The 26,182-nt window shown below is 43.5% G+C and overlaps 1 protein-coding gene across 7 annotated transcripts in view; it reads right to left on the reverse strand.

Annotated features, from left to right (window-relative positions):
• Nucleotides 1–26,182, reverse strand: part of PLCE1 (phospholipase C epsilon 1) — a 366,977-nt gene that overhangs the window by 78,733 nt on the left and 262,062 nt on the right. For 5 of the 7 annotated variants that reach the window (XM_073685569.1, XM_073685571.1, XM_073685567.1 and 2 more), the window contains 3 exons: nucleotides 24,881–25,139; nucleotides 21,142–21,350; nucleotides 454–486 (listed from right to left, as the gene is read on the reverse strand). In XM_073685569.1, the coding sequence (XP_073541670.1) occupies nucleotides 454–486; nucleotides 21,142–21,350; nucleotides 24,881–25,139 (501 nt within the window). The remainder of the gene's footprint in view (nucleotides 1–453; nucleotides 487–21,141; nucleotides 21,351–24,880; nucleotides 25,140–26,182) is intronic. The other 2 variants (XM_073685572.1, XM_073685570.1) reach the window with 1 other exon arrangement.

Raw genomic sequence — 26,182 nt, forward strand, 5'->3', positions numbered from 1 at the left:
TGCAACATTGCATACAAATAAATCAAAAGAAGTGATGATATTAAGAGAGGAGTTGAAAGGATTTTTTGGGAGGATATTTTAAACATTTAGTGTTCCTTTAATTCTGAAATAATTCGAGAATTTGTTGGTATACCTTGGATTGAGAGCACAACTGTAACATCACAAGCAAATCAGTATCTACAATACAAACTATGTTACCATGCTCTATTAAAGTACTTTACAACACTACATCTTCTATGTGAGTATAACATAGGACACAACGTTTAGTAAATACACACTTCACGAGCAACTAGCTAATTATCAAAAACTGAACAAACACGCCAGGTACATTTTTCAAACACGCACATATATATTCATGCAGTCACTCAGGATTTCTAGGAAATTTTCTAGTAGAGCTTTGGGATCAAACAAAAACAATTAGCCAATTTAGGCAAACGCAAAAGGTCAACTTACAGAGCTCTATTTGACTCATGACTTTTCTTGGAGCTATGAATAAAAACCAAATGAGGACACACTTGTTAGAGGTCATACTGCACTAAATAAGAAAATACAAGTTTAGAGTCTAAAAAAAATAGGTTATATATATTTATATTAATGAAACACTAGCTGTCAAAAAAAGTACCCTAAGTGAGTGCGGTTATTGAACATCAAGCCTGAGGCCAAATTAACTATAACAAATAATATAAATGGAAAAGTAGCTGTGATGGAAACTGAGGATACAATATTAAAACATAGCAACAGTTACATAGCCAGTGCACAAAAATAGAGCAAGGAAAAACGTTTTAAAGAAAATTGAAAAAAAGATAATAATTTCAAAAAAGATACAGGTGTAACTTCCAGTTTAGTGGATTCAAAGACTGTCCGCTCTTTAAAGGGGTTTTCCGGTCCAAATTGAGGGAGGCCACACCTCGTCTAGCAATGTGGCCAGCCAGTGAGTGTGGCCAACTAGAGGGCACGGCCTTGCTCCATAGAAGTGTATGGAAGAGAAGCCGCACCCACTAGCCGGGAGCCTGTATAACGCATACATACCCTCCAGTCCCGGGTCAGAAACCGGCGAATCCCCGCAGCGCACAGTGCATGTGCTGGGGAAACTCCTAAGTCTGCAGTCACACAGAGAGACTGAAGACTTATCCATTTGGACCGGACAACCTCACAGGGTGAGAATTACCACCTTAAAGTGTTCTATCCATCTTGTATAATTTGCACTAGTGGCGCTTCCCCTTTTTGTCTTTATTAAAGTCTCCAGTACAGTATGAGGATACATGCGAAGTTTTTGCGCAGATCCTGGAGTGGTCCAGGGAATAGGACCCAGAAGAAGCATAGGATTCCATGACTCTTTCTTCCCTAGGTGGAAGAATCCTACCAGGTCACAGCGATAAGGAAAGATAGTGGGCCTCAGGAAACCTGTAATGTCTGATAGAAAGTCATTGGTGCTAACAGACGCTGTTGAGGTGGGGGCAGGTCGGGCACAATGGAGGCAAGAACTGATAGAGCAGTGGACAAACGGAGCATCAACCGGAAGGGACCGTCTCATTCTGTGTGCCACAACTGTATGTATCCAAATTATACATTAAAGCTGAACTGGACCTAAAGTCTCCTGTTATGCGTGCAGCTGTATCCGGGGAGCTAACAGGGACTCCCATACGACAACGAGTAGAGAAGGATTCCACAGTATATAACACATATGTCAGATTCCTGGTTAGACGAGGGGTTTCAGGATGGAGAGAACTCGGTTACGACCCCACAGCACCAATCCCTGCCCCCCACTTCAACTGTGCATGCAGAGATAGCTGTCAATCACTAGTAGCACCACCTACTGGCCTCACATGGATACAAACACCAGGGATTTCAATGAATAAACTACAGAACAGATTTCCTCTGAGAGATTTTAGGTCCAACATATATTATGCACATTGATCATCTTCCTTTAGACAACACCCAAAAAAAACAGTTTTCAGGACACTTTTGGGAGGAGAATGGGCTCATCTGACGGGTTGCTCTGCATATAACAGAGTACACGCACATACAGAAAGGCAAACAGATATGCCTTGCAACATCAAAGCATGGCACAAAATTGGACCCGACGGCTGGCATTGGCACCATTTCACAACACCTCATCCAGACGCTTTTAATAACATTAAGAAAATTATTCAGCAAAACAAATTATTCTACTAAAATGAAATTTACCACTGAAGGTAAATGAAATAAGCAGACTTGTACAGGAAACTGGGGGATTATTTCAGAAATGAAAATAAATTACTTCCCAATATTCTCAGTAACAGAGGTCTTTCGTTGTCCTTAAAAATGCCATTATTCATTAGAATGAAATACGAAATGAATTGGCCAAGCCAAACTATTTTCTCCATACGAAGCACAGATAGATGGTAATTCAGTAATTGCACTGAATGATTCTAGAAAACATTATTAACCGGCCTAACTGAAATGAATTCTGCATATTTTAAAGCCAAGATAAACCGTGTCGGCTGCTGCTGAGCTGCAGGTTCATCACTCGTGATATGCCTCCAGAATATGGTGGCAATACTCGGATACAGTTTACAAGAAATATGCCATTAATGAAGGGAACTCTATGTATCTTGTTAGATAACCCCCATTAGTTCAGAATGAGCAACAGTCATAGAATTAAATTCTCAGATGAACCTCAGTTGATCCCCACCTCCCCTCTCTATTTTCTACAGCAAATTGTTTTTTTTTGCAAGGCTCTTGTTCCAGAGTTTTGAAAAAAAAACATGTCCCCTTGCTGTTTGTTTCAATAAATTACTTAAATTAAATAAATAAATAATAAGCGCTTTATTCACCCTCCCTGGGTCCAGAGTGGAGTCTCCACCACTGCTTCTGATGTCTATTGTTGACTGCAGCCAATCAATGAACTCATTGGCTGCAGTACTGTCAACATGATATTAGTGACAGACACAGTGCGCAGAGGAGGAGACTCAGTGCAGGACCTGGGGATGGTGAGTAAAGCTCAGTTGTTTATTTGTTTTCTTTAAACAAACTGCAGACAAGCGAGAGAGATTATCCCAAATTGGAAAACCCCTTTAAAAACAAGGGGAGCACACTGAATTAATGGAGCACTACAACGTCCATGGCGATATTCTCACTAAATACTTTTATTTCCCATAAGATAGTGTCATGTATTCATCCATTTAGAAGCTGGGTACTAACATTGATTTTGTCAATAAAGTGTGTCCTTACAATTCGAGAGAATATTATCTGAGAACTGGGACTTTGTTCCAGATGATAACAGTGGGTCATCGGTCGACTAAAACGATACCATTCATTGCCAAGTTTATATGTAGATTGAAAAAAAAAATCAAAGGTTCATCAAGTGCAACCTTCATCAGTTACATATTACTTATTATAGATAGTGTTGAGCCACCCCCGTAGTGTTCGAGTTCGGTTCGGTTCGTCGAACACCCGTGTGTTCGCCGAACTGTTCGTCGAACACCGTTAAAACCAATGGCAGGCAAACAAAAACACATAGAAACACATAGAAAACACCTTCAAAGGTGTCCAAAAGCTGACAAACTGCTCAGAAGACATAACTAACACATGGAAAAGTGACAAGTACATATAGTCATGCGAAAAGAAAAGAGGTGGAGGAGTAAAAGGAGGGGGAGACACAGATATAGGCATGTCATGCCCTTCTAAAATCCAAAAAGTGAGAAGCCGACACGGCCAGTCCGCTCCTGCCCGTGCCACCTCCGTGTCGCCGGGTTTGTGCCAGAGCCGCGGTGAACCCTGACGGCCAGCCCCCCTCTCCCAATACTGGTGCCTGTCCGCTGGTGGGTCGAGCGAGCCCCCCTGTGGTGGAGGCAGCTCTAAGCTTTTTAATTTAAATTGTCTCTCTAATTTGAATGAATACACTTTAAATCCATTTACAAGGATCTATTGGAGGGCAAGTCTCATGCCAGCAGCCGCGGTAATTCCAGCTCCAGTAGCGTCCACTAAAGCTGCTGCAGTTAAAAAGCTTTTATAAGGATCGAGCTCGGCTGTCCACCGCAAGGCATCCTACTGCCAGTCCCAGCCCCTATGCCTTGGGGTGCCTCCTGATGCTCTTCACTAAGTATCCCATGGTCCCGAAGCATTTCCTTTGAAAAAATTAAGTGTCTAAACTACAGGTGGTGTAGCTTGCTTAACAGCCGGGATAATCCGCTGACTAGCAGACACTACTACTAGGCACAAAGTATTTCCTGGGCTAGATGCAGTTAAAAATTTGTAATTAGATACTCTCGTTGGATGCTGAGAAAGCATTCCATAGAGTCTCCTGGCACGCCATATATGATTCTCTTAAAAAGCTTGGGGTAGGGGTCTAGGGGACCCTTTTATAGCCAAAATCACGGCCCTGTATTGCAATACGTCACCTAGGCTGAAGATAAATGGAACTGTAGCACCCTGAGGGCTCGGTTGCTACAGACGTATTGCACCTCACCCAGAGGTGTGATATCTCACTCTCAGGTAAGGATGGAGTGTGGATCAGGACCCGACACCTGCATGCATTACACCACATTGCCGTGGGGCAGGGCGACCAATATGCCCCTGAGATGGGCACGACAGTCCCTGTCCCTGGCTGGAGTGGGGGGAGGGAACACTGAGGAAGGGGAACCCTGTAGTGCAGGAGCAGGGAGGAAGCAGTTCCTGGGTGCATTGAGAAGGGAGTATAAAAGGTGGGCACCATCTTAGTTCAGTGCAGAGAAGTCTGAGCAGAAGTGGCAGGGAGCAGGGGCTCTGCATGAGCTCTGCTCCGGAGGCGGGCCTAGTAACAGAGGCCCAGGCCTGGAAGAGGGAGAAGGAAGGAAGAGGAGCGGAGAAGGCTCCAGGAACGAGGAATGAAGGGATCCCAGGGGTGCGGACGGGCGAGTCACCACTGCACGCCCGAATCCACCTGCGTGGAGGGGTCAGGCCAAAGGGGGAGACTGGTCCCCGAACTAGTGGAGGCAGGAAACGACCCTCAGCTAGAAACCGGAGGCTCTGACATTTTATGTGGCGCAGCCCCTCGCTACACCCGCTAGGAAGGCACCACATAGGGTCAGGGAAACTGGCGCCAAGTTTACCAAGAGGAGGCCCGAGGCAGCCGGACAGAAGTGTTGGTAAGAAAGGCCAGACAAAGGACACACAAAGGGGGTCCTGTGAAGTGCTCCAAAGTTATCTGGGAGTTGTCTGAGCCCCTCACCTGGTGAGCACAGTACGACGTGGGCAGCCGTTACCTGCAGACGTGGTCTGGATAATAAGAACTGTGAGTAAAGGCCCTGGACTGCATCACTGACTCAGTGTCGTTACTGCTGCTGCCCTGCACCATCACCCCCATCCTCCGCATACACTGCCCTGAGGCTATACTCCTCCCGTGGGGAGTTATGCTACGCTCTGCTGCACCCACAACACCAGCCTCAGCGGTCTGCCCTGTAGCGGCGGTTCACTCTGACCGCAATCCACGGGTGGCGTAGTCGGACATTTAAACATCAAAACCACATAAATAGTTCCGCCACTGGTTTGACCGCCCTGAGCCACGGAACCGGGTCGCCGCCACGAAGACTACAACCACCAGCATCCACCAAAAAGGGTCCGGCTCCGGGTGTCCCAAGGCCCAGGGGGTGCATCAGAACATTTTCATCACCTTTCACAATCACCAATGGGACAAGGCAGGGATGTCCTCTGTCCCCTCTCTTATACATCCTAGTGACGGAGCACCTGCTCTCATCAATTCGCCATAACCCCAATATTAGGTGGATTGAGGTGGGAGGCACCGAGTACAAGTGCTCTCTATTTGCTGATGATGTCCTAGTATATATCACTCAATCACATATATCCATCCCTGCTGTTATGGCTGAAATAGATCACTTTGTTACATGGTAAAATTTTAAAATCAATGCAGCGAAGTCTGAGGCCCTCGATGTCTCCCTCCCCAAATCCATATAGGATTCCATCCAGTCCAACTTTCCCTTTGCCTGGCCCTCACAGGGTATCAAATACTTAGGAATTCCTATTCATAGAGACCTCTCCCATCTATGTTATCTTAATTTTGGGCCCTTTATTGAACAATTCCATACAGACCACGGTTGGCAAGTTAGAACTGTAAGATTCACTACGTGAACCACTGGTGTTTTGTGGAAAAGCACATGTACACTGCGTTCCAAATTATTATGCAAAAAGTGTTTAGGAGTGATAAGGGAAGAATTTGTTTGTTTGTCAGTTAAACTCATTGATGGTGATGTGTGTCAGGGCTCTTTATATCACTGTAAGCAATTGCAGACACCTGTGCTAATTAGTTTGGCAGGTGTGTCCAATGAAAGGCAAGACTACTTAAGAAGGCTCTCTCACATTATTAAGCAGCCTACATTTTCTGCCAAAATGGGAAAGAAAAAGGATGTGTCGGCTGCTGAGAAGCAACAAATTGTGGAGTGTTTAGGTCAAGGCATGACTACAATCAACATTGTGCGATGATCAGGATGAAGTGTCTTGGCAATCAAGAAGTATGTAGCTGATTCACAGTACACACGTGTGCGTGCTGATAAGGGCAAATTGAGGACTCTTTCCTACAGGCAATTACGTCAGGTTGAAAGAGCAGCGGCAAAAAAGCCTTGTCATAGCAGCAGACAAGTTTTTGAAGCTGCTTGTACCTCCAACGTCCCCCGAACAACAAGATGCAGGGTCCTTCAGAGGTTTGCAGCTGTGCATACGCCATCCTGTCGACCTCCTCTATCCACTTCACACAAGCAGAAACGGCTCCAGTGGGCCAAACATTACATGAAGACTGATTTCAAAACTGTTTTGTTCACGGATGAGTGCCGTGCAGCGCTCGATGGTCCAGATGGATGGAGTGGAGGATGGCTGGTTGATGGACACCCCACGCAAACACGGCTACAGCGCCAACAAGGAGGAGGTGGAGTAATGTTTTGGGCTGGAATCATGGGGAGAGAGATTGTCGGCCCCTTTAGGATCCCTGAAGGCGCTAAAGATGAACTCCATAATGTATGTGGATTTTCTCAAACAGCACTTCCTGCCATGGTTCAAGAAGAAGAACCGTGTATTTCACAGCAAGATCATTTTTCTGCATGATAATGCACCATCTCATGCTGCACATAAAACATCTGCATCTCTGGCTGATATGGGCATAAAAGGGGACAAACTTATGGTGTGACCCCCATGCTCCCCTGACCTCTACCCCATTCAGAACCTTTGGAGCATCATTAAAAGGAGTGTCTATGATGGCGGGAGGCAGTTCACATCTAAGCAACAGCTCTGGGAGGGTATTCTGTCCTCATGCAAAACAATTGAAGCAGAAACCATCCAAAACCTGACAAATTCAATGGACGAGAGAGTTCAGAAGCTCCTTTCGAACAAGGGGTCCTATGTGAAAATGTAACATCACCTAGAATAAAGTTTTGAGTTGAAAACTGTTTGATTTCAGTTTCTAACAACCTGCTAATGCTTATAATTTCAAAAATTACCATTTTTTTGGTCTTTATTAAAATGAAAAGGTTGATCGAAAAGTTTGGGGGATCTAAGAGTGTGGCAACCCAGTAGTCATGATTACTTCGAATTCTGACAATATGAGGGTCATGCTGCAGGTAGTGCAGCAAGAAGGCACTTATGTGTCTTGCGCATCTCGGAGCCCCAAAATTATTTTCCGGGCTAGATGCAGCTAAAAATTATTTTTAATTTTAAATCTGGTGGAGCTTATTATAGATGGCCTAATAGGATCAGTGCTGCACACTGCTACAAAGCCCAAATTATTTTCCAGTCAAGATACAGATAAACATGATTAGTAATTTGAAAGCTTAAAACGGTTGGTAGGGTGATTTTAACCAATCATCAAGCTTTTACTCTCCCCAGGATGACACAGGGGTAGAAAAGTCGTTTCGGATCCATGATTTGTTCATCTTTATGAACGTGAGTCTGTCTACATTATCAGTGGAGAGCCGCGTGCGCTTATCTGTCAGCACACCACCAGCAGCGCTGAACACACGTTCAGACAGAACGCTGGCTGCGGGGCATGACAAGATCTCCAAGGCGTAAGTGGCTAGCTCCGGCCATTTATCCAGATTGGAAGCCCAAAAAGAGCAAGGGTCCAGTGACACAGTCGTGGCTTCAATGTTTACTTGGAGATACTCCTGTACCATCGTCTCTAGGCGTTGACTATGTGTCAGACTTCTTGTCTCCTGTGGCCTTGCAAAGGATGGGCTAAAAAAGTGGTGAAATGATTCCGCAAAATTGATGTTACCAGCAGATACTGTGGTTCTGTTACGGTTTGAGTGCTGAACACTTGACGGTCCCACGGTTGGCAAGTTGGAACTGTGAGATTCACTACGTGCACCACTGGTGTTTTGTGGAAAAACACATGTAAGATTCTGCAACAGTCTCTGCTGATACTCCTGCATGCGTGCATCCCTTTCTATGGCAGGAATAATTTCGGCAAATTTACTTTTGTACCGGGGATCTAACAGTGTGGCAACCCAGTAGTCAGGATTATTTCTAATTCTCACAATTCGAGGGTCATGTTGCAGGTAGTGCAGCAAGAAGGCACTCATGTGTGTTGCGCATCCAGGAGCACCAAGTCCCTGTTGTGTTGGTGGCGAGGTAACAATCATGCTTCCTTCCTCTGTCCTCTCCCCCCAACCTCGCACAACAGAAATGTGATCAAGGTCTCCCTCATCTGATGAGTCTTCCATCAGTTCGTCCTCCACTTCTTCCTGGGCTCCTGCACCTTCCTCACTAGTTTGGCTGCTACCATGCGCCCTGGTAAAACCATCTCCCCCACCCTCACATGCCTGCCGCCTTGGTGCTGCCGACCGTCTGGACCTTGCAGATGTTAGCCCTTCCGCATACAACTCCTCCCCCTCTACTTCCTCCACCTCCTCTTGTGCCACCACCTGACTCCGAATTCTGTTTAACATGTGCTCCAGCATGTAAATCACCGGAATAGTCATGCTGATAATGGCATCATCAGCACTAAACATCTTCGTCGCCATTTCAAAACTGTGCAGAAGGGTGCATAGGTCCCTGATCTGAGACCACTCCTCCAGTGTGATTTGCCCCACCTCTGGATCTCGTTGGCCCAGGCTATACGTCAGAACGTATTGCACCAGGGCTTGTCGGTGCTGCCACAGTCGCTGCAACATGTGCAGAGTTGAATTCCACCGGGTAGGCACATCGCATTTTAGCCGGTGAAGTGGCAGGCCCAACGACTTCTGTAGAGATGTAAGTCGCTGAGCTGCGGGATGCGAACGGCGGAAGTGAGCACACAGCGACCGTGCCCTCTGCAGAAGGCCATCTAGTCTGGGATAGTGGGCTAAAAATTGCTGGACAACCAGGTTCAACACGTGAGCCATACAAGGCACGTGTGTGACATTGCCCCGGCGAAGGGCCGCACCCAGGTTTGCAGCATTGTCGCACACGGCCTTCCCTGGTTTCAGGTCCAGTGGAGACAGCCATTCATGAAATTGGTTCTCCAGAGCTGACCACAACTCCTCAGCTGTGTGACTCACATTTCCCAGACATTTCATAGTAAAAACCGCCTGATGACGTTGAGCCCTACTGCCAGCATAGTAAGGAGGTGTGCAGGATCCCTTCTGCGCAGTTAGAAAGCTTGTGGCATGACCAGACAGGCTTTGGGTGCAGGTGGAAGACCGAGAGGAGGTTGAGGAGGCAGAAGCAGTGGAGGAACTTTGACATAAAGAGGATTGACGCACAACTCGTGGGGACGGCAAGACTTGGACAGCAGCCCCTTGTCCTGCTGTCACCATAGTTACCCAGTGCCCAGTCAGCGACATGTAACGCCCCTGTCCATGCCTACTCGTCCAAGTGTCTGTGGTGAAATGCACCCTGTCACACACACAGTTTCTCAAAGAAGCGGTGATGTTGTGTGCGACATGCTGGTGGAGCGCAGGCACACCTTTCTTTGAGAAGTAGTGCCGACTGGGCATCTGGTACTGGGGCACTGCGACGGACATAAGGTCTCGAAAATCCTCTGTGTCCACCAGGCGGAAAGGCAGCATTTCTGTAGCCAAGAGCTTGCAGATGGTGAAATTCAACCTCTTAGCTTTCTCATGGCTAGGAGGAAATGGTCTTTTACTTGTCCACATCTGAGGGACCGAGGGCTGGCTATTGTGCTTAGACGGGGTTGATAAGGGTGTCCCCGGCAAACTGCCGGTCTGTGAGGAAGATGCAGGCGGACATGTTAGGTTGCCTTGATCCAAAGGTGGTGCTATCGATGTCGGACAGCGCTCAACACCAGCTGGTGTTACCACCTCCAAAGAAAATGATGACCTGCCAATCACGCTGGCTGTTGCGGGTAAAGAGGTGGCAGGTCTGCGCCCCAAAACAGGTGTGACTGCTGTCCCCCCAGTCACAGAGGATGAAGAGGCCGCGGATGCACAAGATATGGCAGACGGTGGTTGGCCCGGCCGGCTAGGCCGCATTGTAGCACACTGAGCTTCCCACTGCAACTTATGCTTCATGTCCATGTGCCGGTTCATGCATGAAGTACTCAAACTATGTATTTTTTGGCCTCTACTTAGCTTTTGCTGACAAATGTTACAGATAACACGAGTTGGGTCATCTTTATCGATCTGAAAAAATGCCCAGGCTATGCAAGGCTTAGCACCCATGCGACCTGAAGAGCCACCACGACTTGTGGTGAGAGGCAGAGTTGTGTTTGAGGATGCAGTTGTTGACGTGCTTCCAGTACTACGTCTCTGTCCAGGAAGGCGCAACCTGACCTCGTCGTCGCTAGCATCTTCCTCCACCTCCTCTGCTGACCTCATCTCTTGGCTGACTGTGGGTTGACAGTAAGTGGGATCTCCAACCTCATCATCACCCTGTGTGTTATCACACCCGTCGTCCTCAGAGCCAACCTGTTCCTGCCCTTACAAAAAACTAAAGTTGTCGCTCCAATCAGGTATTTGAGTCTTATCATCGTCTTCCTCATTGTCTCCACCAACAGGAGTTACAGTTTGGGAATGAGGGTCTACATTATGGTCAGAACCTTCTGCATCTGGTCCTGGATCCGACTCATAAAGATTCTGGGCATCAGTGCAGATCATTTCCTCGTCTGGATTCACAGAAGCGCTGGAGTCGACCTCTGATTCCCAGGCTATAGTATGAGTAAACAGCTCTGCAGACTCAACCATCTGTTCTACCTCATACTCAGACGGGCAGCTGGAGATTTGGGAGCTGTGAGGAAGCAAGTGCGATTTGGGTGACACCTTTGAGGACTGGAGTATTTGTTATGTTGAAGTTGATGTGGAGGAGAGCCCACTTAAAGGAGCACTTGATATCCGTTGAAGCACCTGCTGTTTTTGTGCCTCATCTGGAATTTGTAGCGATTGGCGTGGCCGTAAGAAAGGGATCTTATCACATTGTCCGCTAAAAGAAGTAGACATTTTAGCTTGGCTGGAAGATGGTCTTTCTTCTGCAGATGTTACTGTTGCTTTAACACCTACCCCATGGACACAACCTTTTTTCCCCTTCCCAACACGCCTATTCCCCTTTCCACCAGCAGCAGGCCTTTTTCCACTCATTTTGGTGGTTAACTAATTCACAACTCTGGAGTTGTTTGCACAAAAAAACAATGGATGGTAACCGAGCAGAGCTGAGTGGCCAAACTGTGGTATTAGGCCAAAACTATTGGCTGGGTTAGATGCAGAAAAAAATTATATTCAATTTGCAACCTGATGGAGGTCAGTATAGATGGACTAATACAACAAGTCCCACACACAGCTAGAAGCCCAATATTTTTTCAGAGGTAGATGCAGAAAAAAATATATTCAGTTTGCAACCTGATGGGGGTCAGTATAGATGGACTAATACAACAAATCCCACACACAGCTAGAAGCCCAATATTTTTTCAGAGGTAGATGCAGAAAAAAATATATTCAGTTTGCAACCTGATGGAGGTCAGTATAGATGGACTAATACAACAAGTCCCACACACAGCTAGAAGCCCAAATATTTTTTCAGAGGTACTGTAGATGCAGATAAAAATTATTTTTAATTTGCAACCTGATGGAGGTCAGTATAGATGGACTAATAGAGAAAGTCCGACACACTACTAGAAGGCCAAATATTTTTTCAGAGCTAGATGCAGAAAAAAATTATATTCAGTTTGCAACCTGATGGAGGTCAGTATAGATGGACTAACAGAGAAAGTCCCACACACTACTAGAAGGCCAAATATTTTTTCAGAGCTAGATGCAGAAAAAAATTATATTCAGTTTGCAACCTGATGGAGGTCTGTATAGATGGATTAATAGAACAAGACCCACACACAGCTAGAAGCCCAATATTTTTTCAGAGGTAGATGCAGAAAAAAATAGATTCAGTTTGCAACCTGATGGAGGTCAGTATAGATGGACTAATAGAACAAGTCCCACACACAGCTAGAAGCCCAATATTTTTTCAGAGGTAGATGCAGAAAAAAATATATTCAGTTTGCAACCTGATGGAGGTCAGTATAGGTGGACTAATAGAACAAGTCCCACACACTGCTAGAAGGCCAAATATTTTTTCAGAGCTAGATGCAGAAAAAAATTAGATTCAGTTTGCAACCTGATGGAGGTCAGTATAGATGGACTAATAGAATGATGCTATGCCCAAAAGATTTTACTTCACTAGGTGCAGTAAAAAAATTGGTATTCTATACACAGGTGGTATATCTTGCAACACAGATAGGCTACTCCACTGACTAACACACTCTGCAATAGGCCAAAAAGGATTAGCTTTGCTAGATTCAGCCAAATGCTGTGAAAAAAACTTGCACAGCACTGGCACAGACCTGCCTGGCAAAAACTGATAGGAACTGATGTAACCTAGTCCTGAAAAGGACTCCAATTACAATTAGTCTTTACTCCCACAATCTATCTATTTAAGAGCACAGACCTGCCTGATAAAAGTCGTAGGAAATGCTGTAACCTAGTCCTTAAAAGGACTGCAATCACAACTATTCCCTACTCCCAAGCTATCTGTAGATTTGTGCGAAAATTGGCTTGAAATTAACAAGGTATAGCGCACACAGCAACAGCGGTGCCGTCTAACACGCAGCTGCAGCAGTGAGAAAATGGTGGCGACGGGGAAAATGGCTTGGTCTTATAGGGCAAGAACATGTGACATACACTGCCAATGACACATGCCCTTGCTTGTGTGAAAAAAAGCACTTCGCTCCGTGTGTGCGCTGCTGATAGGCTGACAGATTGCACCTCCCCACTGTAAATGCGGGAAAGAGAAAAAAAAATGGAGATCTTCATTGTTCCTGCAGAGATCCATCCCCTGCCCCGCTGTACACTCAAACTGCGTATTAACATTAATTTTCATCATTACTGAGAAAAAATCCAGTTATGATTTTGGTGCACGAACAGTTATCGAACATAACCTCGAACAGCCGAATTTTTCTCAAATTGTTCGTGTTCGCCGAACGGCTCGAACACCGCCCAAAACAGCTCGAATTTGAGATTGGCGAACAGTTCGAGTAGAACAACCCTCATCTCTAATTATAGATTATTTATAATCCTCAATATCATCTGGTATGAGTAAAGCATTAAACCCCTTTTTTAAAAAAAAATGGTAATATAGTGTCTGCTGTTACTACCTCCTGTGGTAGGGCATTGCACACACTCACTGCTCTAACTGTAAAGAACCCTTTCCTATAAAGATGGCTGAATAGCCTTTCCACCACACATAATGAAGGTCTCCATAGAAGGAATATACATAATGTGCCATTTCTTTGTATTTTATCCAACAGATGTACATTATGGCTGAAATCCTCCAGTTTTAGAACAGTTTAAGGCCAGGGGTTTACAATGTGAAGATCAACGTAGGTCTCAAATTATTACTATTTGTTACCTAATTGTTTTTAGACTTCATCCTTAAAGGGGTTTTCCCATGAACAAAAGTTAATTTTAATCAATAGATCTTGGAATAATAATAACTTCCACAATTGAAAGTGTTTAAATAAAAAGTTCCTGTGCTGAGATAATCTTATAAATGTGCCCCTGCTGTGTACTGTGTAATGGCCGTGTCTGACCGTGCAGGGACATGGTCTGTTCATACCACAGCTAATGGGCAGGGGAGGAAGCAAAAGAGTATACATATATTTCAACAGGGGATTGCAGCTGATTCTTTCTTTGAAGTAAAACATGTCCAAAAACAGACAGTGAAAAGTTTTACCTCACAAAAAGAATCAGTTGTGATCCCGTGCTGTCCTGTCTGTATTGTTTTTTGCTTCCTCCCCTGCCCAGGAGCTGTGGTATGATCAGACCATGTTCCTGCACTGTAAGACACAGCCATTACACAGTACACAGCAGCGGCACATTTATAAGATTATCTCAGCACAGGAACATTTTATTTAAACACATCCAATTGTGGAATTTATTATTATTCCAAGATCTATTAAAATCAACTCTCGTTCATGGGAAAACCCCTTTAACCCCTTTACGACATAGGGCGTACTAGTACACCCTGTGTCATCACCCCTGGTTCAGTGAGGGCTCCGGCGCTGAGCCCGTACTGAACCGAGCACATGTCAGCTGATTATTACAGCTGACATGTGCCCGCAACAGCCGCGGGTGGACTCGCGATCCACCCGCGGCTGTTAACATGTTAAATGCCGCTGTCAATCTCCGACAGCGGCATTTAATTCGCGCTTCCGGGAAGCGCGTCACTTACCCCGCCCATCAGCGACCCCGTCACATGACCGCGGATCGCCCATGGGTGGTCATGACAACCCTGGGTCTGCAGCAGACACCAGTGGTTGTCATGATCTGGTTGCTATGAGCGCCACCTAGTGGTCGGCACTCATAGCACTGGACCATTTCTGCTGCATGCAGGGGATCTGCTCGTCCCCTGTATACAGCAGAGCCGATCAAATGAGTGCTGCTTCTAGTCTCCTATGGAGACTAAAGAAGCAAGCAAAAAGTGAAAAAAAATGTTTTAAAAAATATAAAAAAAAATAAAAAAAATATAAAAGTTTAAATCACCCCCCTTTCGCCCCATTCAAAATAAAATAATTAAAAAAAAAAACCACATACATATATTTGGTATCACCGCATTCAGAATCACCCGATCTATCAATATAAAAAAATAATTAATCCGATCGGTAAACAGCGTAACGAGAAAAAGATTCTAAACGCCAGAATTACGTTTTTTGGTCGCCACAAAATTGCAATAAAATGCAATAACGGGCGATCAAAACATCAGATCTACCCCAAAATAGCATCAATAAAAACTTCAGCTCGGTGCGCAAAAAATAAGCCCTCACCCAGCCCAAGATCCCAAAAAATGGAGACACTACAGGTCTCGGAAACTGGCACCATTTTTTTTTTTTTTTTTACCAAACTTTGGAATTTATTTTCACCACTTAAATAAAAAAAAACCTATACATGTTTGGTGTCTACAAACTCATAATGACCTGGAGAATAATAATGGCAGGTCAGTTTTAGCATTCAGCGAACGTGGCAAAAAAAAAAACATCTGTGGTATTGCACTTTTTTTCGCAATTTCACGGCGCTTGGAATTTTTTTCCCGTTTTCCTGTACAGGATATGGTAAAACTAGTAATGGCGTTGAAAAGTAAAACTCGTCCTGCAAAAAATAAGCCCTCACATGGTCATATTGACCAAAAAATAAAAACGCTATGGCTCTGGGAACAAGGGGAGCAAAAAACGAAAACGAAAAAACGGAAAATGCTCCGGTCCTTAAGGGGTTAATTCTTGTTGTTAACTCCATAGAGTACCGCTAAGTGTCAGATAACTGTCATAGTTAGGATAATAGTGAAGTCTACACTACTGTTGTCTACTAGGTTATCCCACAAATCTTTTTCACTCATCTGAAACTACCGGCATCCACAGTGAATTCGTTAAATACTATATAGTGATAAAATATTTTTTTCCCATATTTTGACTCCCCATTGTTTCCACAAGGTCCCTTGTGACTGGTAGCATTCTTTTCACATTCACTGCTTTATGGTCCCCATGCCCAGAGGAAGAATCTTCGCATTTTCATGCCTCTCTTCAAAACTATTCACTAATTAGTCCTCCCTAAACTGTCTAAAAAGTGTCTCTGCCTGACATGTTATATGTCCCTGTCCCATGTCGGTCCCATCTCTGCTTGTTAGAGAAGACACATTTGCCTCTGCACATACCAACACCTTCCTATATGGATAGCTTGCTCAAGAGTAAAGCTGAGCGGATGTTTTGAAATTCAAATTCACTTTGCCAAATTTTTCCAAAAAAATTGATTTGCGGTGAATACATTTTTGCGAATTTCAATACTGAAAAGATTTACCCAGTGACCCTGGAGATGGAAAGTGACTCTGCTGTACAAACTGATCTGTGAAGTCCCAGGTACTGACCACCACTGTACAAGGTATGATAGACCGTAAGATGTCACAGCTGCAGGGCATTAAGGGGAGGCCCGTGTGGCAACACAAAATGACGTTTGCCTGCTCTCTGATGCTTCAGCAGTGAAGGCAAATGGTGCCGAGCAAGACTTGTTTTGTTTTTTTTTAAATTCAGCTTGAACTCGATTGTCTGCAAATCAAGCCACTCATCTCTACTAAAAGCATTAAGGGGAATCTGTCAGCAGAGTTTTTTGCTATTTAATCTGAGAACAGCAGAATGTAGGGGCAGAAAGCCAGATTTCAGTGATGTGTCACTTACTAGGCTACTTGCTGCAGTTTCAATAAAATCTATATTTTATCACCAAGAGATTATCACTAGAGGACTAGTTCTCTTGTGCCATATAGTCCTCCTACGCTGTATAACCCCGCCCCCACCACTGATAGGCAGCTTTTAGTCTATGCACAATGAACAGAGAAAGCTGCCAATACGTGGTATGGACGGAATTATACAGAGCTCAGCATTCAGAGAACTGCTAAATCTGCAGCAGAGAAAACAGGGATTTTATCAAAATAACAGCATGCAGCCGAATATCTGGAATCAGGATAGTTTTCCTATGTCATGCTACTCTCAGATTATATACTGTAAAAAAATAAAACCTGCCGACAGGTTCCTTTTAATCCTTCCTCAAAATCGAGGATGAGGGGGAATAAGCAGACTGGAGAAGTTTTGTCCATATGAAATAATTATGAATACACCATAAGGATGAAAGAGACACAATGGGGCAGTATTATAGGGTTTTAATACAAAATATGTTTAAAACCAGGCGTTTCATAAGTTCTATTATTAAGGGGTTATTCCACAAGAAATTTTATCTGTGCTGAAAAAAATACTACATGTTAAAGGGAATCTGTCAGCAATTTTTTGCTATGTAATCTCAGGACAGCATGATATAGGGGTTAAAACACAGATTTCAACAATGTGTCACATGTCAGGCTGTGTGCCATTTACTTATACTGAAGGTTTTATCACCTGGTGATTACCATCGTTTGGACTAGAGCAACGTGTGCTCTTGTCCAATACCGCCCCCTCCTGTGATAAGCAGCTCAATGTCTATATCCATGTACATAGTAAGGTGTGGGCAGGGTTAGCTGTGGTGGGGTGGGGTTAGCTCTCTCAGCTCTGCTGCATTGCTAAAGCTAAAGACTCTGATTGTGTCAGAACAGCTGCACCCAGTAATCTAAGTGATACATCCTTGGATTCAGGGTCGCTTTGCCTAAATTATGCTGCTCTCAGATGAGGTGGCAAAAACCTGCTGACAGATTCCCTTTAACCCCTTTCTAGCCCATGACGTACTAATACGTATCTGCGCACTGGGACTTAAGAAACAGATACGTATTAGTACGTCATGGCGATTTCGCCAGCACACAGCTGACACCAGGTATTAAGTGCAAGGAGTGGTCCCACACCGCTCCCTGCACATTAACCCCCAAAATGCTGCGATCGAAGTCAATCGCAGCATTCCAGAGGTAAGCGCTGGTACTCACCTCTTTCCCGGCGTCCCACGCTGTCTGAGGCCGGGTCCCGTAGTCGTCATGGTGACCCAGATAACATCTGGGACACCAGACAGCAGGAAGATACTTTGATCATGCGCAGTGCACGATCACAGTATCTTCTGCTTGCAGCGCTGACAGGCTGCATATAGCATAGGAATGCTGCTGCATTCCTATGCTATACAGCTGATCAGACTGTAAAAAGTGAAAGTCCCATAGTGGGACAAAGTGTAAAAGTAAGAAAACTGTCAAAAAGTGAAGAAAAAAATTCTAAAAAAAAATACCCCCAAAAATAAAAATATAATGTACCAATCAAGAAATATTATTATAAAAAAAAGTACACATTTGGACATGACCTATAAAAGTATCCCACTAGTTAACCCCTTTAGTGAACACGGTAAAAAATAAAAATAAAAAACAAAGCAAAAAACGGTGCTTTATCATCATACCGCCAAACAAAAAATGGAATAAAACTCGATCAAAAAGACGAATATAAATAAAAATGGTACAGCTGAAAACGTCATCTTGTCCCGCAAAAAACAAGCCACCAAACAGTTCCATCAGCCGAAAAATAAAAAAGTTATAGCTCTCAAAATAAAGCGATGCAAAAATAATTATTTTTTTCTATAAAATAGTTTTTATTGTGTAAAAGCGCCAAAATATAAAAAACAATATAAATGTGCTACAGCTGTAAATGTACTGACCTGAAGAATAAAGCTACCTTATCAATTTCACCACGGAACGACATATATATATATATAAAAGAAAAAAACTATTCATGAATTGTTGGTTTTTGTTTATTCTGCCTCCCAAAAATCAGAATAGAAAGCGATCAAAAAATGTCACGTGCCCAAAAATGGTACCAATAAAAACGTCAACTCATCCCGCAAAAAACAAGCCGTCACATGACTGTCGACCGAAATATTGAAAAATTATAGCTCTAAAAATAAGGCGATGCAAAAACTAGTCTTTGCAAAAAAAGCGTCTTTTAGTGTGTGACAGCTGTCAATCAAAAAAACCCGATGTAAATCTGGCATCGCTGTAATCACACCGGCTCAAAGAATAAAGTCATCTAATCACTTATACCACACAAGGAAAAGAGTAAAAAATAAACTTTAGGGTTAGGGTTGTGCTAGGGTTAGGGTTGTGCTAGGGTTGTGTTGGGGTTGAGATTTTTTCAAAAGTAAAAAAAAAAAAATGACAACGATATGGGGACTAGTGTTGAGCGCAAGTGTTCGCTACTTGAGTTTGCATTGGGTGTTCGGGTATGCACTGAGTATCGAAGGTGCTGGAGTGACATGCTCGAGTTTCCTCCCCATATGCTTTGCGGCCAAAAAAACCTTGCGGGGATTGCCTGCCATGCACGAGTGTTGGGTGTCTAACAACCGTGAAACATGCGGGGCGGGGACTCGAACATGTCACTTAAGTACCCGCGATACATGGTGCATACCCGCGTACCCGATGCAAACTCATGTAGTGAGCACTTGCGCTCAAGACTAATGACAACTTATTCAATATGATGACCTAATGTTATCAAATTCTGTGTGGTACCTCTGGGTTCAAAATGTTCACTATACCCCTTGATAAAATCCTTGAAGGGTCTAGTTTCCAAAATGGGATCACTTGTGGTGGGTTTCCCCTATTTAGGCACATCAGGGGGCTCTCCAAATGCAACATGGCGTCTACTCTCAATTCCAACCAGTTTTGCGTTCAAAAAGTCACACAGTGCTCCTTCCCTTCTGAACCCTGCCTTGCGCCCAGCAGTGTATTTGCCCTACATATGGGGTATCGACGTACTCAGAAGAAATTGCACAAAAGTTTTTGGGGTCCATTTTCTGATCTTACCGTTGTGAATATAAAAAAATTGGGGCTAAAACATTGTTTTTATGGAAATAGTTAGATTTTTTTATTTTCACAGCTCCATGTTATAAACTTCTGTAAAGCACCTGGGGGTTCAGGGTGCTCACCACATATCTAGATAAGTTCCCTGAGGGGTCTAGTTTCCAAAATGGTGTCACTTGTGGAGGGTTTCCACTGGTTAGGCACATCAGAGGCTTTCCAAATGCAACATGGCGTCCACTAATTATTCAAGCAAATTATACATTCAAAAAGTCAAATTGCGCTCCTTCCCTTCCGAACTCTGCTGTGCGCCAAACAGTGGTTTTCCCCCACATATGGGGTATTGGTGTGCTCAGGAGGAATTGCACAACAAATTTTGTGGTCCATTTTTTCCTGATACCCTTGCGAAAATAAAAAAAATTGGGGTCTAAAGTAAAACTTTTGTGAAGAAATTTACATTTTTATATTTTTCTTCCACATTCCAAAAATTCCTGTGAAGCACCTGAAGGGTTAATAAACTTTTTGAATGTGGTTTTGAGCAACTTGAGGGGTGCAGTTTTTAATGGTGGCACTTTTAGGTATTTTTTGTCATAAAGGCCCCTCAAAGTCGCTTCAAATGTGATGTGGTCCCTAAAAAAAAGGTTATGTAAATTTTGTTGGAGAAATGAGAAATCGCTGGTCAACTGTTAACCCTTATAACTTCCAAAAAAAAAATCTGGTTCCAAAATTGTGCTGATGTAAAGTAGACATGTGGGAAATGTTATTTATTAACTATTTTGTGTGACATATCTCTCTGATTTAAGGGTATGGAAATTCAAAGTTTAAAAAGTGCGAAATTTTCACAATTTTCGCCAAATTTCTGTTTTTTTCACAAATAAACGCAAGTGATATTGTAGATATTTTACCACAATCATGAAGTACAATATGTCACGAAAAAACTACCTCAGAATCAGTGGGATCCGTTGAAGCGTTCCAGAGTAATTACGCCATAAAGGGACAGTGGTCAGAATTGTAAAAATTGGCCCGGTCATTAACGTGCAATCCACCCTCGGGGGTAAAGGGGTTAATCGTATATATTTAAAAAAAAAAACTCTCAAAGCTGAATATTCATATTTTTGCACAACTTCACTGATAGAATCCAAAGTTAAAAACATAAATAATGAAACCCATCAGAAATAACTTCCAAGCGTTCTTCAGCAAAGACCCATGTGCATTGTATTAACGCAACTATTTTTTCATTGTTCAGATATAAATTTTTAGAAATTTCACCAGGATTCTTGACGTTCCTGGATCTGACTGGATAGTTTTACTGGTTTAGCAGTGGGTTGCCTGGAATGAATCAGTCATGAGAATACATGTACAATTTCATAACACCAAGTATAAAAATGTAGGTGTAACACTCACTGAAATCTGCTCCTATCCACGACAGAGTTTTTTCTCATGGTGCTGTTTTCACTACCGTTGTCTTCGCTCTCCTCAGATTCCAGGCTGCGGTTGCAGCTACGAATGGTCTGCATGATGTTGTTGACTGTTGATTCTTTTTCGGTGTTGTTTATCCCATCTTTCCCTATTCGCTGAATAAACCTGTCTTGTCCATTGTAGTCAGATACAAACTGCAAGAAAAACCAACGATTTCTCTTACTTATGGCTCATTGTAAAGTAAGAAAGGTCATTTTTATGTTCAAGGGGTTTATAAAACTCTTAGTAATGCTGAGTTATCATGGGGGATCCTCAATGTTCCCCAACTTCAGTCCTCAAGAGCCACCAACAGATTATGATTTCAGGATTTCCTTAGTATTGTACAGGTGATAAAATAATTCCATCACCTGTGCAATACAAAGGAAATCCTGAAAACATGGCCTGTTGGTGGCTCTTGAGGACTGAAGTTTGGGAAAACTGCCGCATAACCAGGGATGGACACGGACTGAAATTCAGCCCTGCCATTTGAATGCACACAGGCCCATGCTGTCCCTGTCCCCGAGCCCCAGATGGGGATATATATTACTAATATTACCCTGCTTGGGGGAACTCAAGATTTACTGCAAGACCAATATTTCTAATAAGACCAATAATACAGCTATATGAGATTGAAGAATAATAATACCGCAATAATAATAATATTGCAATCTAACATTATGTATAGTCCAGCCCACAACTGCCTATATAGTATGATGGTCCCCCACAGAACCCCAAAATAAAAATCCTTACTCACCTAATCCAGACTCCTTGTCCTCCACAGCCTCCATCTCGTTTCCTATCCAATGTCACAGTGCATCCGGTGTCTCTGGCACCTCTTGGTTCTGTGCTCCATAGCACCTGTTAACAGTATTGGTGTCCTAAAGATGCCGATACTTTTAACAGCTTACCAGACAATGAGGCCCACAGCCTGACCAGCCCATCTGGCATTTGCCAGGATTGCCAGATGGCCAGTCCAGACCTGCCCATAACTAAACCTAAAGGCCTATTTGGACAAGCTGATGGGGACAAGCGTTTGTTGGAATGCTTGTTCAGCAATAATCGGCTTTTGTAAACACGCTGGCAATCGCTGGATTAACGAGTGTTCATTGAGTGATTGGATAGTTCATGCTGGAATTAAAATAATTGTTATCCACAGCACATTGTCCTGTTTAAACGGGTGCCAATGTGCTGCCAATAGTTATGATATTCTATGCACACGGAATGATTATGTTAACTATTGTTCTGTAAGCACAGAATTGTGACCGGCCTTTCTAAAAAGGCCACTAAATTACCGTATCTGATATAAAAATGGTATTCAGTACTGCCCTCATCTCTGGAAGGCAGAGTTAAAGACTACTTCCTTGGACAGTGATACCACAGTAGATTGCAGGTTGCTCACCCATTGAGCTGGTCACAGATTGACTTCCAACCCAAGGTTGAACAGTCCAAGCCAAACAAGTCCTTGAAGTGTTATTAATTTTTTTGCAATATTGCATCTAATGTCCTGATAGAATTCCATTTACATTAATTACTTTTACATCTAGAAATTTAAAACGTTTTGATTCCACATTATAGGGCATAACGTCAAGGAGGTCCCACTGGTAATAAAGATGTTGATTTTTTGTTGTCCTGTTTGATCTACTTCTATAAGCTTATTGTGAACAGAGCTTTGGTGCATTAAGTCTGGCAATGTACTATAGGTCTCCCATTCATTTGAATTTTTTTTTATGCAATGTATAATATTGTATTTATGGTAATACCTCCTTTTATGTGATTAATCTAATCTATATTGTTTATTTAAAAAGGCACTCCTACCTATATTTTTTTTATTAAATGTGTATATATGTGCATGTAATGTAGTGTGAGTGTACTAATATACTCACCTACCACCGCTCTCTCCGGTGTCCATCGCGGTTCTTCTCCTCTACTCAGTAATGTCACTTCTCTGCAGACTGGCAGGGTCATGCTCTGCTCCACATGACCAAGAAGGGCTCTTACAATGTAAGCCTATGGAGAATCAGAACGAGTCTCCATAGACTTACCGTATATACTCGAGTATAAGCCGACTTTTTCAGCCCATTTTTTAGGCTGAAAAAGCCCCCCTTGGCTTATACTCAGGTATATACTTGAGTATATACAGAGTCCAGTGGTGGATAGTGTGGGGTGGGGTTGCGGTGGAGGAGGAGCGGGGCACACGCAATAGCTGGCTGCTGCAGCTACCATGTGTGCCCGCTACTAAAGGGAAATGAATATTCACCCTTCTCCAAGCTCATGGGAGTTGAGAGGGGTAAATATTAATTTCTTTAATAGCGTGCACAGTGTGTCAGCATGGGCATGGAGAAGAGTGAATATGCATTCACTTTAGTAGCGGGCACACAAGACAGCAGAGCCGCAGCGGGAGATGTGACGCTGCTGACACTGTGCGCACGCCATTAAAGAACAGGGATGTTCGCTCTTCTCCACGCACATAGTCCCGGCGTGGAGAGGAGTGAATAATCCCGCAGCTCACCTCGGCATCAGAGCGCATGGCAGTGACGTCATGCACTGCTCAGATGCGGAGGCGAGCGGCTGCTGGCAGAACAGGAGCAGCGCTGGAGCAGAGGGAAGAAAGGTGAGTATGAGTGTTTATTTTTTTAATGTGTGCAGTGATGGGAAGTGATGCAAACCAGGATAGGGGGGCCATACATATCAGGATTGGGATGATGGGGCCATGCATACCAGGATTGGGGATGATGGGGCCATGCATACCAGGATTGGGAATGAGGGGGCCATGCATACCAGGATTGGGGATGAGGGGAGCCATGCATACCAGGATGGGGAATGAGGGGACCATGCATACCAGAATTGGGGATGAGTGGTGCCATGCATACCAGGATTGGGGATGAGGGGTGCCATGCATACCAGGATTGGGGATGATGGAGCCATGCATACCAGGATTGGGGATGAAGGGTACCATGCATACCAGGATTGGGGATGATGAGGTCATGCATACCAGGACTGGGTTGAGGAGAGCCATGCATACCAGGATTGGGGATGATGGGGCCATGCATACCAGGATTGGGGATGAGGGGGCCATGCATACCAGTATTGGGGATGAGGGGGCCATGCATACCAGGATTGGTGAGGAGTGGGCAATACTTACCAGGATGGGGAAATTTACCATAGCTGCTGCATTTCCCACCCTAGGGTTATACTCGAGTCAATAAATTTTCCCTGTTTTTTTGTGGTAAAATTAGGTGCCTCGGCTTATATTCGGGTCGGCTTATGCTCGAGTATATACGGTATATTGTAAAAGAGACTTCCGACTCACACATAGAATATAAAGTGAGCCGGCTACTTGCAAATAAGGTGAAGTCACTGAGTAGCAAAGCAGAACGGTGCTGGACGCCGGAAAAAGCAGCAGTAGGTGGCCTATATTATATTAATACACTCACACTACATTATAACATATATACACATATTTAATAAAAAATATATACATGGAAAACCTTCTTTAACAAGCAGAGGGCAGAAAGCTAGACTTAGAAACAGACATTGTAACAGAGACGGAATATTGTTACATTACTCAATGATCCAACATTGTATTAAAACAATAAGAGAGATCATGAACATTTTCATTAACCCCTCCCCCACCAAAAAATCCAGTATATACACAGTTAAAACAAGAAAGGGCTGCTATAGTTACCTCCAGTGTTTCATTCTGAGAATTGAATCGAGGACACAGTTTTAAAAGACTTGAGGTTCCATCAAGGACTTCACAAAGCTCCTTCAAAAAGACGCCACAGAAAGGAACTACCTTGCAACCTGGAATATTCAAGGCTCTATTCACTACTTTTCTGTACTCCGAGGAGAACTCGTGCTGAGCCATAGCATCTTTCAAGCTTCTCATCGTTTCTATGTCACTTTGATCCATGAATTGCCACATTTTCAACACTTTTCTTGACCTAAGACGAAACAAAAAAAAAAGCCAATAAACTAGATTTTATAATATGACATTACCAAGTAAGTAGTGTATGTCAAGACCTCGACCATTTCTCACTAGAGTATGCTCTCTAATGCTATAAAGTCATGGGGTTAGTTCTCTGCAAAAAAATAACTTTGGTTGAAAGTAACAAGACTTTTGTTATAAAAAAAAAAAAGCTCTAAAAAAAAAAAAAAGCTTGACCTTGCTTTCCAAATGTAAAATTAAACTTACGAAAATACTTTAAATTGTGAAATCTTTATAAATATTCCAATTTTAGTCCCAGTCCCCTATTCCCAGAATCTCCACTACTGTTTTGGTTCTGACACAGAGCGGATCCTCCCAATCTCTGTGTGTCGATGATAGTATAATCATGGGGGCTTTCTATCTGGGGTCAGTTTATTAGTTAAGCCAGCTCATTTCTCTGTCTCAGCATCAGTCGCAATGGAAAAAGGAGCCCGCAAAGCTAATAAACTAAGCCATGTTCAAGCAGGACAAAAACACGGAGAGGAGAGAAAGTATCCAGAACTGCCACTGAAATTCGGCAATCTATAAAGAAATTCACAGGGAAAGTACTGATTTTTTGAAATATAAGATGCACTTTTAGCAAGAATTAAATCGTGATAAAAAAGTGTGCACCTTATAGTCTGAAGGCAACCTCCTATGATCAAAGAGAACACTGATATAATGTCCTTCCTGGTCACTGAGAGAACACTGCAGCGGCAAAGTTATCTTTCCTGTAGTGATCACCATGCAGGGCAGTAGAGAAAGCTACAGATGCTGCGGGTCCTGGCTAGCTAAAAGACCTTTTAGGCCATGTGATCAGTTATACCTGAAAGAAACTTCAAAATGTGGTAATGTATGTTGTAGCAGAGGTGAATGTGTTGACGTAACAGAGTTGTGTGTGTATGAAGGAAAGCCGTGTTTAGGTGTATGTAGCAGAGTTGTGCGTGTATGTGTAGCAGATCTGTGCATGTATATAGCAGAGCTGTGTGCATGTAGATGAACTGTATGAATGTAGCAGAA

The sequence above is a fragment of the Phyllobates terribilis genome, unplaced genomic scaffold, assembly GCF_046119375.1.
Source record: "Phyllobates terribilis strain yellow unplaced genomic scaffold, ASM4611937v1 Scaffold_5__5_contigs__length_657084704, whole genome shotgun sequence".
NCBI classification, from domain to species: domain Eukaryota; kingdom Metazoa; phylum Chordata; class Amphibia; order Anura; family Dendrobatidae; genus Phyllobates; species Phyllobates terribilis.